Genomic DNA, 12,594 nt, shown 5'->3' on the forward strand with positions numbered 1-12,594 from the left:
TATACCACAGTATGCTACCCATCACTGCAAGAACCTGAACGCAAGCCAAGATTAAGAGTCTTCAGCAATATGCAAAATTTCAAGCCTTCCCACAAGCTTCTGTACATCTGTGTTCTCACCACACTTTTTGCATGCTGCAGAGGAACCCCAGCTGTTTCATGGAGGCCTTCGCTCATGGAATCAGACAACGCGGCACTCATTACGGCTCCCCCCTACAAAAGGGACGAGTACGGGGCCAGGAGGGTGCGGCGTTTTTATTATTTGTGCTGGGAGATTAAGCGCGAGAGTAGGAGTGGAGTCTTTTTATAAGTCAGATTGTTCCAATGAGTACTATGCTGTATTATAGCAAGTCACACACTATGCAAAAAACCTTCCTTTGCACTCTTTGGCTGAACACTGCTCAAGCAATGTGCTCTCAGTTCTGTGTCAGCAGTGACCACCAGCGAATTACAGGGATTAGAGATTTAGGAATTTGGGACTGAGTAAGAGCAACTCAGTCTAGGGTAGAACTGAAGCCTCAAAAATCCCACAGCAGACACTGTGTAAGTGGGGGGAAAAAAACATGAAAATCAGGAAAAGGAGGAATGACAAGAGTTTCCTGATCTGCATAAGAGAAAACTCAAATCCACAGTAAAAAAAAAAAAAGTAAGAAAGTGCAAAAAAATAAAATGTGAAAAGGTACATGTATTTAACTGTACAGGCACGAAATCATAAATTTAGCTGCTGTTTCAAATTAAAAACTTACAGAACTTGCAAGACTTTGCAAGAGTTTAGGAAAAGATGTATAAAATACACAAATGTCAAGTCTTCACTTCCTGAAGAAAAGGAAGCAGAGGAGATAATGGTCTGAGCAGCCTTTCTACTGCTAGGTTTCTTACTGTGTGGCAATAGTATTAATTACTAGCAAAAAAAGTGCCAGATATTATAACTGTTGTCAATTCTGTGAGCATCTTTATCTACAGCTACATTGCTTGCATGATCGATAATGGTCACAAGAAAGTAAGTTTGGCCACCTTTAGCTGCCTAGGGACTCCTGTATTTAGAATGGGAGCATAAGATTTTTAAATATACTGCAGGATGATTTTAAAACAAAGGTATAACTTTTTAAGTGGCGATTAAATACAGTTACGAGTCACATGGAAGAATAAGCACAATTATACTTCTCACAGCCAGACAGTAGAAGCTGTTCTACCACTAGCAGTCTATCTGTTAGCAACCAGCTGCTTTTTCATATCCAGAAGTCCATTTCACAGGCAAACATATTCTTGTCTTGCATTACGCAACTGATCTACTGTTTCAGAAATTAATGCATTTTCTGCACACTGAAGATTTTTCAAATTTTGTAGCGTTCTCCATGGTCTGCAATGGTATAAGTTATATTAATCTTCCAGAAATATTGCTTGAACCAAGTTTGCCAAAAATTCTAAGTAATTCCTAAAAATTAATTTCCATTTAGAAAAATTTCCAAGTGGCATATTGCATTAAAAGAAGGGGGGTGGGGGACCCCTTCCATTTGGGTTGTGTTGGTGTAAAAAAGACCAACCACCCTATATATTACTTAGGCTGATCTTGACCAGTCTCTCCGAGCCATTTTTAATGGCTGGGAGACTGTACACTGATGAATTTACTAACCAAGTGTAAAGCCAAATCTATGATTATGCTTAATCTTTCACACCCCCAGCTTTGGGCAATGCAATCAGCACTSGACACTTGCTAAAAAGGATCATCTAGCCTAACTCCCTTTTGCTAGAGCAGGCTCTATCTAGTCCCCTCCAGATCAGACTTGTGCTATCTTACAGGTGTCCTAGGAAAGGGATATAGAGGCTGAAGACTTCCAGCCGAAACCATAGGGCTGGGGAGGGCAAGGAGAGTTGCAGCAGGGCTTAGCAGAGACAGAGTTGCAGTTCAGCACAAATTAGGCCACTTTAGCAGAGATTAACATGTAGAAAAGCAGCTATTTCCATGCAGTTGCTGCACTTTACCTATGCCACTCCCCTTCTCATCSTACATCTACATGCTTCTTCCTTGCAGCTGGTTAGGGCATTTCCCCCAAGGTAAATGAGTTTATTCAAAAGTACTGCTATTGCAAGGTGAAAAAAATCCCTAGGTAGTACTGCAGATCTAGAGGAAAGGAAAAGCAGAAGCAGACGGCAGGATTACCGAGAGCCYGGGGTAGTAACAGTGCTCCCTGACGAGGCGGGAGCCCAGGACGGGCCATCCCTGCCCTTCGGTGTGTTCCTAGGCATCCACCCTCCGTCCTCCGGGTCTCTGCACTCCAGCTAAGCTGGCCGGACCAGGCAGAGGCTGCGCGCAGCATCCAGCTGCCGTTCAGCCCAGCAACCCTACTGGTTCCCCTGCTCTCCGCGACCTCAGAAGAGCTGAGCGGATGCTTCTCAGTCTCCTTTGTGGCTACAGATATAAACAATTATTAAGAAGCTGTCTGGTCTCTAAAGTTTTTTGCCTTATTATGCTGTGAACATAGCACTATCCAACAACTTTAAACCCTACTGCAAGTGAGAAAGTGACAGGAGATGCTATCTGCTCCCAGCCACAGATTCCCAGTTCCAGTGACTGTCCCTCCGCAAAACCGCTTTCCTCCTTAATTCCGACTGTTCATTCTCAATTGTTTGAGGGCAGGTTCATCAAGAGCGTTTATCGTTTCAGTTCTTTCCTTTGTACGCTTTTGCCACACATATGAAATCTATCTGTGCAGCAAGACGGACATTCAATATAAAGAAATTCAAGTTAGAAACCCCGTTTCCCTCTAAGAATTTAGATTTGCAAATCTTTGCTCATTTTCCTTAGTCTAGAATGAACGTGTGTCTATTTTTAGTTCACATATGRAAAACACAACGGGTTCTTCCTCCGTTATTTCAAAAGGCAAGGTATATATTAAACCCCTCTCAAAATCCATAATCCTGCTTTAACCCTGCTTTCTTATTTTTCCACAATTTTATAATAAAAATCATGTTAAACAGCTCTCCAACTACAGTAGACCTCTGTATACCTACCGTGGGTCACGCTAATAATCTAGGTTGCTTAAAAATGAATGAGATAGATTAGGATTTTGAGATTGAATGTAGGAGTGACTAGGTACAGAAACAAAGGCATATACACACTCGACTGATACAAACAGAGAATAGGTCTGTCTGTAGCTACAGAAAAACATTCTTCTCAGCAAGACAAAGGAGTTGTATGTAAGTAAAGGGAAAGAAACAAACATGGGTGGGTGTACAGACAGTTTCCATCTATAATTCACATAAAGATGATGACTCAGATGCATATAAATTAAAATTAAACCACAAAAAACCTCTATCGCAATGTGACCTGATGAAGAGTCACCTAGACCCAGAAAGCAAATAAAGAGGTTACATCCTTCATAAAAAGGTAATCAAAAAWTTTTTTTTTATAGTGCCAGCAACCGCAGGAATTGGCTTTAAACTTGCAAATCTAAAGTAAAAAAGCAACAGAAACAAATTTACCTTTCAAATTATATATGAAGTTACTAGTTGACTAAAACTGTTTTGTTCCTGATCCAGTGCAGAAATGCTTACACATACAAAACAGCTTGAAAGAGCCAGAATTTTATTTTTCTTCACCAAATAACGAAGAGCGTGAACCGAGAATGATGAACTGTAAATTACGTACCTTTTCTCCATAGCCTCTATCTTTGGTCATCATTTCCCTGAGTGTCTGTAACACTTTAATACATAGTTTCTCCTCATTCTCTTCTAGCAGCTGTTTAGTATGCTTTATTAACCTGAAAATAACCAAGTGATCATAGTGCATTTTAGTACTAGTATTTCTAAAAATGGGAAAAGAAATATGTGGCTGGCTATCTTACTTGATTGGTTTAAGCTACAATCAACAGTTTAATTGAAACCTGGTTTTCTCGTACCATTATACAATGATCCTGGGAATATCCTCTGAAGAGCAATATTTAACAAGCTACCTTGGACTTCACTGAAGCTGTGAAGGAAACTCCAGTCCTCCTGGCTGGAAAACAGTCAGATAAAACCCTTCTGACTACGGGAGAAAGGAATCAGAGGAGGGGGCAGTGGAATTAAAGATTTGATGGTCCTCCAAAACAAACACTTACAGTAAGAAGAAAAATATTCCACATACTAGTTTGTTAGAAAACATACTGAGAGTCCTGGACAGTACAATTAGAAATCCATTCCACCCAGCATTTATTACCTAACTGGGCCACTCAAGTTAGGTACCTAGTTTCCCTAAACTGTTTACAATCTGTAACAGAAAGCATGCTCCTCCAGGAGGTGATCTGAGAACCTGAATTCGGATCTAATCGCCCTTTAAATGATCCTATAATCTTGCCTTTTCCTTCCCTCCAAATTTGGGCATTTAAGTGATGCATGTGATACCAGCTGATTTTGTCATATTACCCCAACAATAAGTGCTACAAAGACAAGTATCTTGCAAACATGATTAGGGTTGAAGATGAAGACTGAGTAACAGGGATCAGCTCAAAAAATTTTGCTCACTTACAGTACTGTTCATTACGTTTATACGCTACACAAATGCAGAGGTTTTCAAGCACCAGCTGCGAGGGCATAGCAATCAGTCTTCCTCCAGTCCCAAGCAAAGAACTTAATCTTTTCAAGGGCAAATTGCATACCATAAATATTGTGCTTTACATAAGGCCAGGCAAGAAGGCATCATTCCATAAGGCATGGGAAAACTGGGAGGAAAGAAACAAACAAAACACTTCAGCCAGCCAGACTTCTCAAAACAACTTACTTGCAAATGAAACCTCCACTTTCACATTTCCTTCGTGCATCTGTATTCTCTGGAAAGAGCAGTTCAGGCCTATGAAGCACGTCTACCAGTACGGATAACTCTGCTTGGACAAGAGGACGTAAGCGGTCCTCTAAAGCTGATACTATGTCCTGGAATATAACCATAGCAAGATTTTAAACAAACAGTAAATACATATAAATTTATATGCTTTTTTTTTTTTTTTAAACATACCGCAAAAAAAGATAGGACAGAAGTCTGTCCTGCTTAGGTAGACTCTACAGATTAAAGACTTCAGAGTTTAGCCAGATAAGACTTTCAGTTTTATTTTTTTTTAATAGTTTTCTTTAAGAGGAAGCCTTAATTTTCAGCAGTGCCCCAGATTACTTAATTCCCCTGCCCTCCCCATCTTTGTAGGTGGCTCTTGTTCATATGGGAGAAGGACAGAAAAATGTAGACTCATAGCTGCATTGAAACTTTGTGATAACGATCAGGATATTTATGCTTACACAAACTGATAAAAAAAGTACTACTGGTAAAATTATGCAAAAACAAAATACTTCCCTTTTCATCAGCATTTTGTAAAGCTGTAGCTACCTTAAAACAAGACCACATTCATCTTAATACTTAAATAAGCAGAAAATATTGAAATGTATATGAAGCCAGAGAGAAAGTTTAATCAAATTGACATGGACAAATAGACAAGAATGGCTGGAAAGCGAGGAACTATTTCAGTGAGACTGGGTTGGGCAGTGTTTTTGCATTACATTGTAAGTTTATGTAAAGTTAGTTAAAACTGCTTGCCAGAAAAGCTTTTGAACAGAGAATGAATCTTCAAAAGGATGAAGGCACAATTTGAGATAACGAATTTTATCTGGTATAAAAAAAGGCTTTACTGAATCTTCTACAGATCTGAACATAAAATACAGGTCTAACACATTAGTCTCCATTTGTAACAAAGCACTACATTCTTTTGAGCAGAAACGATATAAAAAGGCCCATGCTTTGTTTTTGGGGAAATGACTTTGGTTGCAAGGGTCAATTCATTCATTCATTTCAAGTTCTGCAGCGGTTTCCAGGCAGGGCTGTTATACCTTTCATTATATAAAGAGTTCTGATGTACAATGAGCAAAACACTGGAGGGGTTTGGAAAACTGCGACAATGAGAGTCTTGTCTTAAAGAAATGTTTTATTTCAAACTAACAGTGGAATGAGAATGTTTTAAGTACCACTAACTTGAAATATCATCATCTTCCAGGGCCAAGCATCTATACTCATTAGCTGTGAACGTTCAGTTACCTTTCTGGATACAATGGTTTATATTTGATTYTATACACATTATTACATTCAGCATTAGCTAACTCAATTACCATGCGGCATTCTGACTAGTTAATACCGAAATGTCCTTCTACTTAGTAAATACCTCCTTTGTGCTGACATGCAAGTGGTTAAAGGAGAAAGGGGTGCTGTGTAGTCACCTGCAATCTCTCAATGATATTTCGATAATCCCTGGAGGCAGCAAGCACCGAATCTCTGCGGGCAGCATTCCTTGCGGTCATTCGCCAGTTCATTGCAGTTTTCTGTACAATGTTATGAGATTTCAGGAAGAGATTGTTGACCTGACTGTCCAAGTCTACAGGAATTGCAATTGCTCGGCTTTTTGCTGCAATAAGCATAAGTTGGTAAGAATTGACTCCTTTAGCCCATATATTACAATGAAAACAAGAACAAGACAAGCTCTACTTGCAATTCCTTCCACAATCTCCTTCACATGCACTTTAAACAATACAACGTTCAACCCATGCGTAACAGGTCAGACCTCTCCGTAGCATTATTTTTAAAAGGCTTTCATACCTTGGAGCTGTTTACTACATTCAAAGTGCATGAGTAGGAATCTGTGCTTACACAAACGTACAAGCAACATTCACGCTAACACACGTGCACCTATCCAATAGAGTTTGGCCTCATATCCAGTACAAATTACTCTTCTCGTTACTAAAAGCAGCGCAAATTATTGGGAGGAGTGGCACTAAACTATAAATGGACCATTCCCCCATAGATCAATAGGGCTGCAGAGTTTGAGGTTAAATCAGGAAAGCACTTCGGGTTACACTGACAACACCTATTGTTCAGTCATGATAATATACCAACATAATTCTGGCTTTGCACTATCCCTTGGCTCTGAGTTAGTTCAAGTAGCACCTGCTGGAGGTAAACTGTACTTTTTGGTGGAAAGGATGACGCATAAGCAGCAAATAACTGATGACCATGTTTGCAGCAGTTAGATCTGATTCCTTTGGTACACTTCTTACCTACATCTGAGAGCACCCGAATGCAGCTTTCCACCGATGCCTTTTGGCTTGGCATTAACCAGTTGCAATGGTAGACTCTGAACACACCTTGTAGCAACTGTACAAACACAGGTTGACGGGTCTAGAACACAAGGTTAAAGAAAAAAAGATCCAGCTCATCACATCACACTGAGACACATCAGCGTCACCCCGCAGTAACACAGGTTACGAGCTTTGGCCAGGATTCTTGCAGCCCCGTCACTTCTAACCAGTCTGCATCCATTTATTAGGCAACTTCATGTTGTAGACACTGTATCTACCACACAATCAGCAACTGAGTGGAAAGGGTGGGAATGAAGGCTGGAAGGGAAATACTTAATAGCTTCTAAAGCATAAAGCCTTAGTAATTGAAGTCTGRCTAAGGAAAATAAGTCTTCATCTGTTTAGTCAGAGTTATCAGCAAACTTGGCATACAGAGATTCTTCTTTTAGCATTGACCAGTAGCTGACTCAATAGTTCACAGGTAAATRGGACTTTGCTCTTGGCTAAGAGCACAGCTCTGGAGTCGAAAACTCATTTCAAATATTAGCTGGTATCTAATTTACTGAAGAAACCAGCTGCATGCTTGTTATTTTGAACACAGGCAGTAGTTAGTGGTAAACACCGCAGCTGCTATGGATCAGCCAAAATTAAGGTGTGGCTTTTAATCTTGTATTGTGCAAGGTGATTTTGCACTATAGATAGATTAGCTCCTCCAACACACACACGCACATGAGCTCTGCTCTTTCATATTTGCAAAATCCAAACATTATTGACCAAAACCCTGTTCAGTTCTGCACAGTAGTTATTTAGTAAAACAATTCACTTATTTTACCTGTAGTAGACAGAGTCTTTTAAGTATTTCAAGTGAACCTATAGTGAGAGGGAATACCCATATCTCCATGCCTATTCGCTATGTCATATTTCTATTTGCTAAGTGAACTACACCACAGTGCAAAGCCCACAAGACTTGGGAACCAGTGAAAAAAATACCTCTTTTATTCTGGTCAAGATTGATGTCTGTTTGTAAGAAAAGAGTGGAGTTAGAGGAAAGAAAAACAAAAGTCCTTAATTCTATTAAATCAGCTCATTAAATAATACCATTATGAAATATCCTAGAGGAGAGTCAAAATTTAAGAACCAAAAATTATTAAGATAGCAAGTATTCATTATTCTTTCTAGAAATAAACCAAACATCAAAAATATGGCAGATACTAGTATTCTCCAAGGGCACTGAAAATACTTGCACTTTTGGATTTAAGGTATCCACGTATTCCTTTCAGTTCATGTTTTAAAGACTTAGTCTAAAAAGCTTCAGAAGATGTTGCATTTGCTTAAACTAGGTCAATAAATCAGATAAGAAATTCACTCCAGGTTCCATATGCCTCCAGCTAAATTTGTGAAGGAAAACCTTGGGCAGTAGCTTGCTTGCCTTCGAAGTGTGCTAAACAGCACTTGATAAAGAGGAAAAATTTTGGACAGATGTTCTTTGAAAGGACATATTTATGTTCTCCTAATTTGATATTATTTGCACTGTGTGGTAGATGTACAAGGTGTTCCTTGAACAAGCAAGGCTGGTCCTGACTCAAGGAAAGTGCAATTTAAGTCAAACGAGCTGTAACACGAAAGAGCACAAGACATGAAGAGGCTTGCATGGGAAGAAACGAGATGACAAGGCATAGCGGAAGGAACGGAGAGCAAATGAATCCAAAGGCAACACAAAAGAGAGCAGCAAAGGTCATTCGCCTATCGAAACAGTGGCAAGAGAAAAGTAATAACAGTGATCAGGTAAAAGCAGCTGCAGACAATCCTGCAAAATCTGAGGGGAGAGCAAGAACCAACTCAGAGGAGCAACCCACACCAACCAGCTAGTCCCAGAGGCCGTAGTCCCGAGATGGGAGAATTCCCAGTTACAGACAAGAGTTTGACAGGTAGAAAAAGGTAGAGAAACAGGGATTGTAACTTAAACCAAGATGCAGAGGACAGAAATCTAGGATAAGACAGAATGAAGAGCTATCAACTAAGATGGTTGAGAGGTAAAACAAGCTATGTCATCTTGCTGGACAGAGGGAGAGTTTGAGAAAAGCTTGTGATATTAAAATTAACCATATAGTTAAAATCTGATGGTAAGGAGGTCTACTCGAAGGCTGTAAGCTCAGAGATGGCAATTAGGGGCACGACAGCCAAGAAGGTCTTATGAATATAAGGTACAGAGGGGAAAGAGAAGGCCAAGGGCAGAGCCCTGGGGGACAAGGCTAATTATTCACCTGAATTTCTCTTTTTCTTTTGATAAAGTTTTGACAAATTAACATYGAAGCTCATACCGCAGTGGCTGACATTTTAAAGTCACATGAGGAGCGAATGAACTGCTGGACTCCTCAGACTTGTGTGAGTTATGACACAGCCCTAATAAAGCTGCTCAGCCCAAACACAGCTGGCGCAGCTATCTCCGCTCTCACAGGCAACGCACACAGTTTGGCAATTTAAGAGCACGCAAGCCAAATACAACTGCTGCTTTCAGTGCGACTATCTTCTTGTCTGAATAAGGCTCCCTGTCTGAGCATTATGAGAGCCAGGCCTCTGTTTAATGTAAAACAGTCAGCTGGATCAAGCTGGCAAGCGGTCATCCAGACATGGGCTGAGTACACATCCTGACTCAAGGAGGGCAGACCGTTAACAAAACAGATATGGATAGTCAGTCACAGAGAAGTAGGAGCACTACTGCTAATACCGAGCAGAAAGGACCGTAAGCCTTTACCTGACGCAAAGCCGTGCAGCAGTGTTTTATGCACACTTCCCTGGAGCATGGCGCACTGCAGTCACCCCGTCAGCGCACTATGACCCAAAGGGTTAGCACAGATTCCTCGAAGAGGGGCTGACAAGGCAAATTGCCAGATGACCTTTATGGCCACATTTAGTAGCCAGGTGCTTCCTAACCTGCTGCCAGTTGCACTCAATTGCAAACCTGCAGTTTGCACTCTGCCTTTCATGCAAGGAGGTTGCACCAAGTTTCGACAATAACCATACCCAGACTTCTGATAGACACTTGGGCACCTGACCACTCCACCCACACTCCTCCCAAGGAGGTATTTGTAAATAAAAGAATGTTATCATCATGCTGCAATACAAATATTAGGGTTATATCCTGACACTGCTGTATGATGCTCCTGGCCTTATTTCCTCTAAGCAGCAAGTGGGAGGAACTGGAAAGAAGAAATTTCTATCTTCTGTCACTTTATGAACCTTCCAAGCATCTCCTCCCCATTTTCCCAACTTTTGTACAAGATCAGAAATTAGTCAGTGTAATGAAAAAYACTAGAACTTTTGGAAAATTTCTGTTTTTAAAGGAAATAAGAATTTTCCTATAAAAGCATGTTCTCTTTAAACAATCATCTTTGTACCATCTGTAATGCAACACCCTCTCCTCCTGCATGGAAGGCTTGCCAAAGTGCTTTATCATCCTTCAAGTCCCTCTTGAGAACTCCTTGCTGCAATGCTACTGCTTTGCTTTACTGCAGCTAGACAGTTGGCACACTCAAACTATCAGCTAAACAAAACTGCTTCTCTTTGCTCCCCTACACCTGCCCACATAATCTTATTCTTCAATTGTACTCTGACCTGTGGTGGCAAAAAAGGGGTCATGGATCAGGACCAGAGCCCTTAGATGCAACTGCAGTAAGAAAGAGGGACAAATCCTTCATTTCCCTGCTTGTAGCGTGATGTGCTCAGTCGAAACCACAATAATTATGTGTAGAATCTCCCTCCACAAAGGCCAGTGTGGTCTCTATGGTATACACGAAATGGAATTGAATGTGATTTAACAGTTCAGCTTCTGTAGAAAGTGTTTCTACTCTGGTCTACAAGTTTTTCTACTTCTACAGCAAGAGAAACACCCTGGTCACAAAGAATAAATATCTGCTCCCCCATTACAAACATGCATGCTCCTTTTTAACTTAGAAATGGAACCAAAGTGGAATCAACATAATTGCACTGGAAGTATATTTGCACTCTTCTGTCTCTAATTTCTTACCTGCAAAGTAGTGCTCTGATCAGAGAAYGGGGAACTGAAGAAAGTGGTGACTATACTCATCACTATTTCTGTAACGTACTTCTCCAATATGGAGTCAGCATGCTTTCTGTCACTGGTGTTGTTACAAGCCTGCAAGACAATTCGTTCTTAGATCAAAAGCAGCTCAACCAAGACAGATTGATAAGTATTATGGRCTGGAACTTTTGGTTTTGCATTGTTCTAGTCAGTGCAACTCCTTGTCATGATGATATTTATGAAACTGGGATCACACACAAAAGCAGGAGCCCAACACTGTTGCTGTTGCAGTGTGTTGGCATATAGCAYGCTTAGGAGGGAGGGGGGAAAAAAAAAACAGAATGCCTTAGAGGAAAGAAAGTAGTAGGGTAGGGAGGACTGAGGTGCAATGCTTTCGTATGGGGAAATACTTGGAATCCCAGGCAAAAAGCCATATGGCCATGCAAATGCCAAGCTTGGAAAAAATTTGTCCTGACCTGCCAAAAACCGTTGACTATTGCTTAGGAAGGAGCTAAATATCCTGGCCAGAATAAGCAAGCCAGGTGGCAGAGCAGTAAAAGGCATTAGACAAAGGAGTAGGGTGTGGGACTTGAGGTTTTTTTTCTTCTTTTTTCCCCCCTCTTTAGAAGGAAAATATTAACATGTTCCATGGAATATGACTAATGAAGTCTACAGGCACGAGGAAAAGAAGGCAAATATAAATGTGAAGCAGCACTGCGTTAAGGGCATTTACTGCCTTGATGCACTGTTATGACTTACTCCTACTGCTACATACTAAATAGGTTCATTTATGCTTTTTGATTTCAGTTCCTAGATACAGAAATCATTACCCGACAGATGTCAACCAGGAAGTTCTCAAACAGCTTCCACATATGATTACTGGTGTAAATCTCTTTCATTTCTACTTCTGTGTCCACATAGCAATGATTCAAGAAGTTGATGTATGCAATTTTAACCTAAAAGTAGAGGGGGAAAAAAAMCATTAAAAAAATAAAAACCTGAATGGTACTATGAATGAATGTAGTGTCACACTAAAACTGCCCTATAAATCATTTATAGCTCAACTTCTTCCTTTTATTTAAGCATTGGTGAAATTTAATGCCATGAATAGCAAGACATCATCCAATAAAAAAATGCCAGGATTACTGCAGMCAAAACATCAGCATAATAATCATTTCAAGTTCTGCAGAACCATCTGTTCAAGGTTAGCAGCAAACTCCATAATCCCCCCCTGCCTCCACAACCCTATAAAACAAGTACAGCATCACACCCCCACTTTAAGGGCAAGCAAACAAGTCGGATTTAGTTAGCTGTCCAGATTCACTCAGGTTGCCTATAGCAGAACCAGGAAAGGAATCCAGCTTCCCAGCTCATAGTTCACCTGCACCACCTTTCCTAGGCCAGACTCAGTAATATCAAATCCTTCTTGACCACTGTCAGTACATTTCAAATACATATAGGTCA

General features: G+C 40.4%; 1 protein-coding gene across 18 annotated transcripts in view; it reads right to left on the reverse strand.

The window, feature by feature from the left end:
* The window catches only part of ITPR1 (inositol 1,4,5-trisphosphate receptor type 1), a 191,537-nt gene that overhangs the window by 83,563 nt on the left and 95,380 nt on the right, over positions 1–12,594 (reverse strand). For all 18 annotated transcript variants that reach the window (XM_026074800.1, XM_026074799.1, XM_026074806.1 and 15 more), the window contains 6 exons: positions 11,961–12,086; positions 11,116–11,244; positions 7,068–7,188; positions 6,234–6,418; positions 4,759–4,907; positions 3,649–3,760 (listed from right to left, as the gene is read on the reverse strand). In XM_026074800.1, coding sequence (XP_025930585.1) covers positions 3,649–3,760; positions 4,759–4,907; positions 6,234–6,418; positions 7,068–7,188; positions 11,116–11,244; positions 11,961–12,086 — 822 coding nt within the window. The remainder of the gene's footprint in view (positions 1–3,648; positions 3,761–4,758; positions 4,908–6,233; positions 6,419–7,067; positions 7,189–11,115; positions 11,245–11,960; positions 12,087–12,594) is intronic.

Source organism: Apteryx rowi, unplaced genomic scaffold, assembly GCF_003343035.1.
Source record: "Apteryx rowi isolate R43461 unplaced genomic scaffold, aptRow1 scaffold_4, whole genome shotgun sequence".
In the NCBI taxonomy this organism is placed as follows: domain Eukaryota; kingdom Metazoa; phylum Chordata; class Aves; order Apterygiformes; family Apterygidae; genus Apteryx; species Apteryx rowi.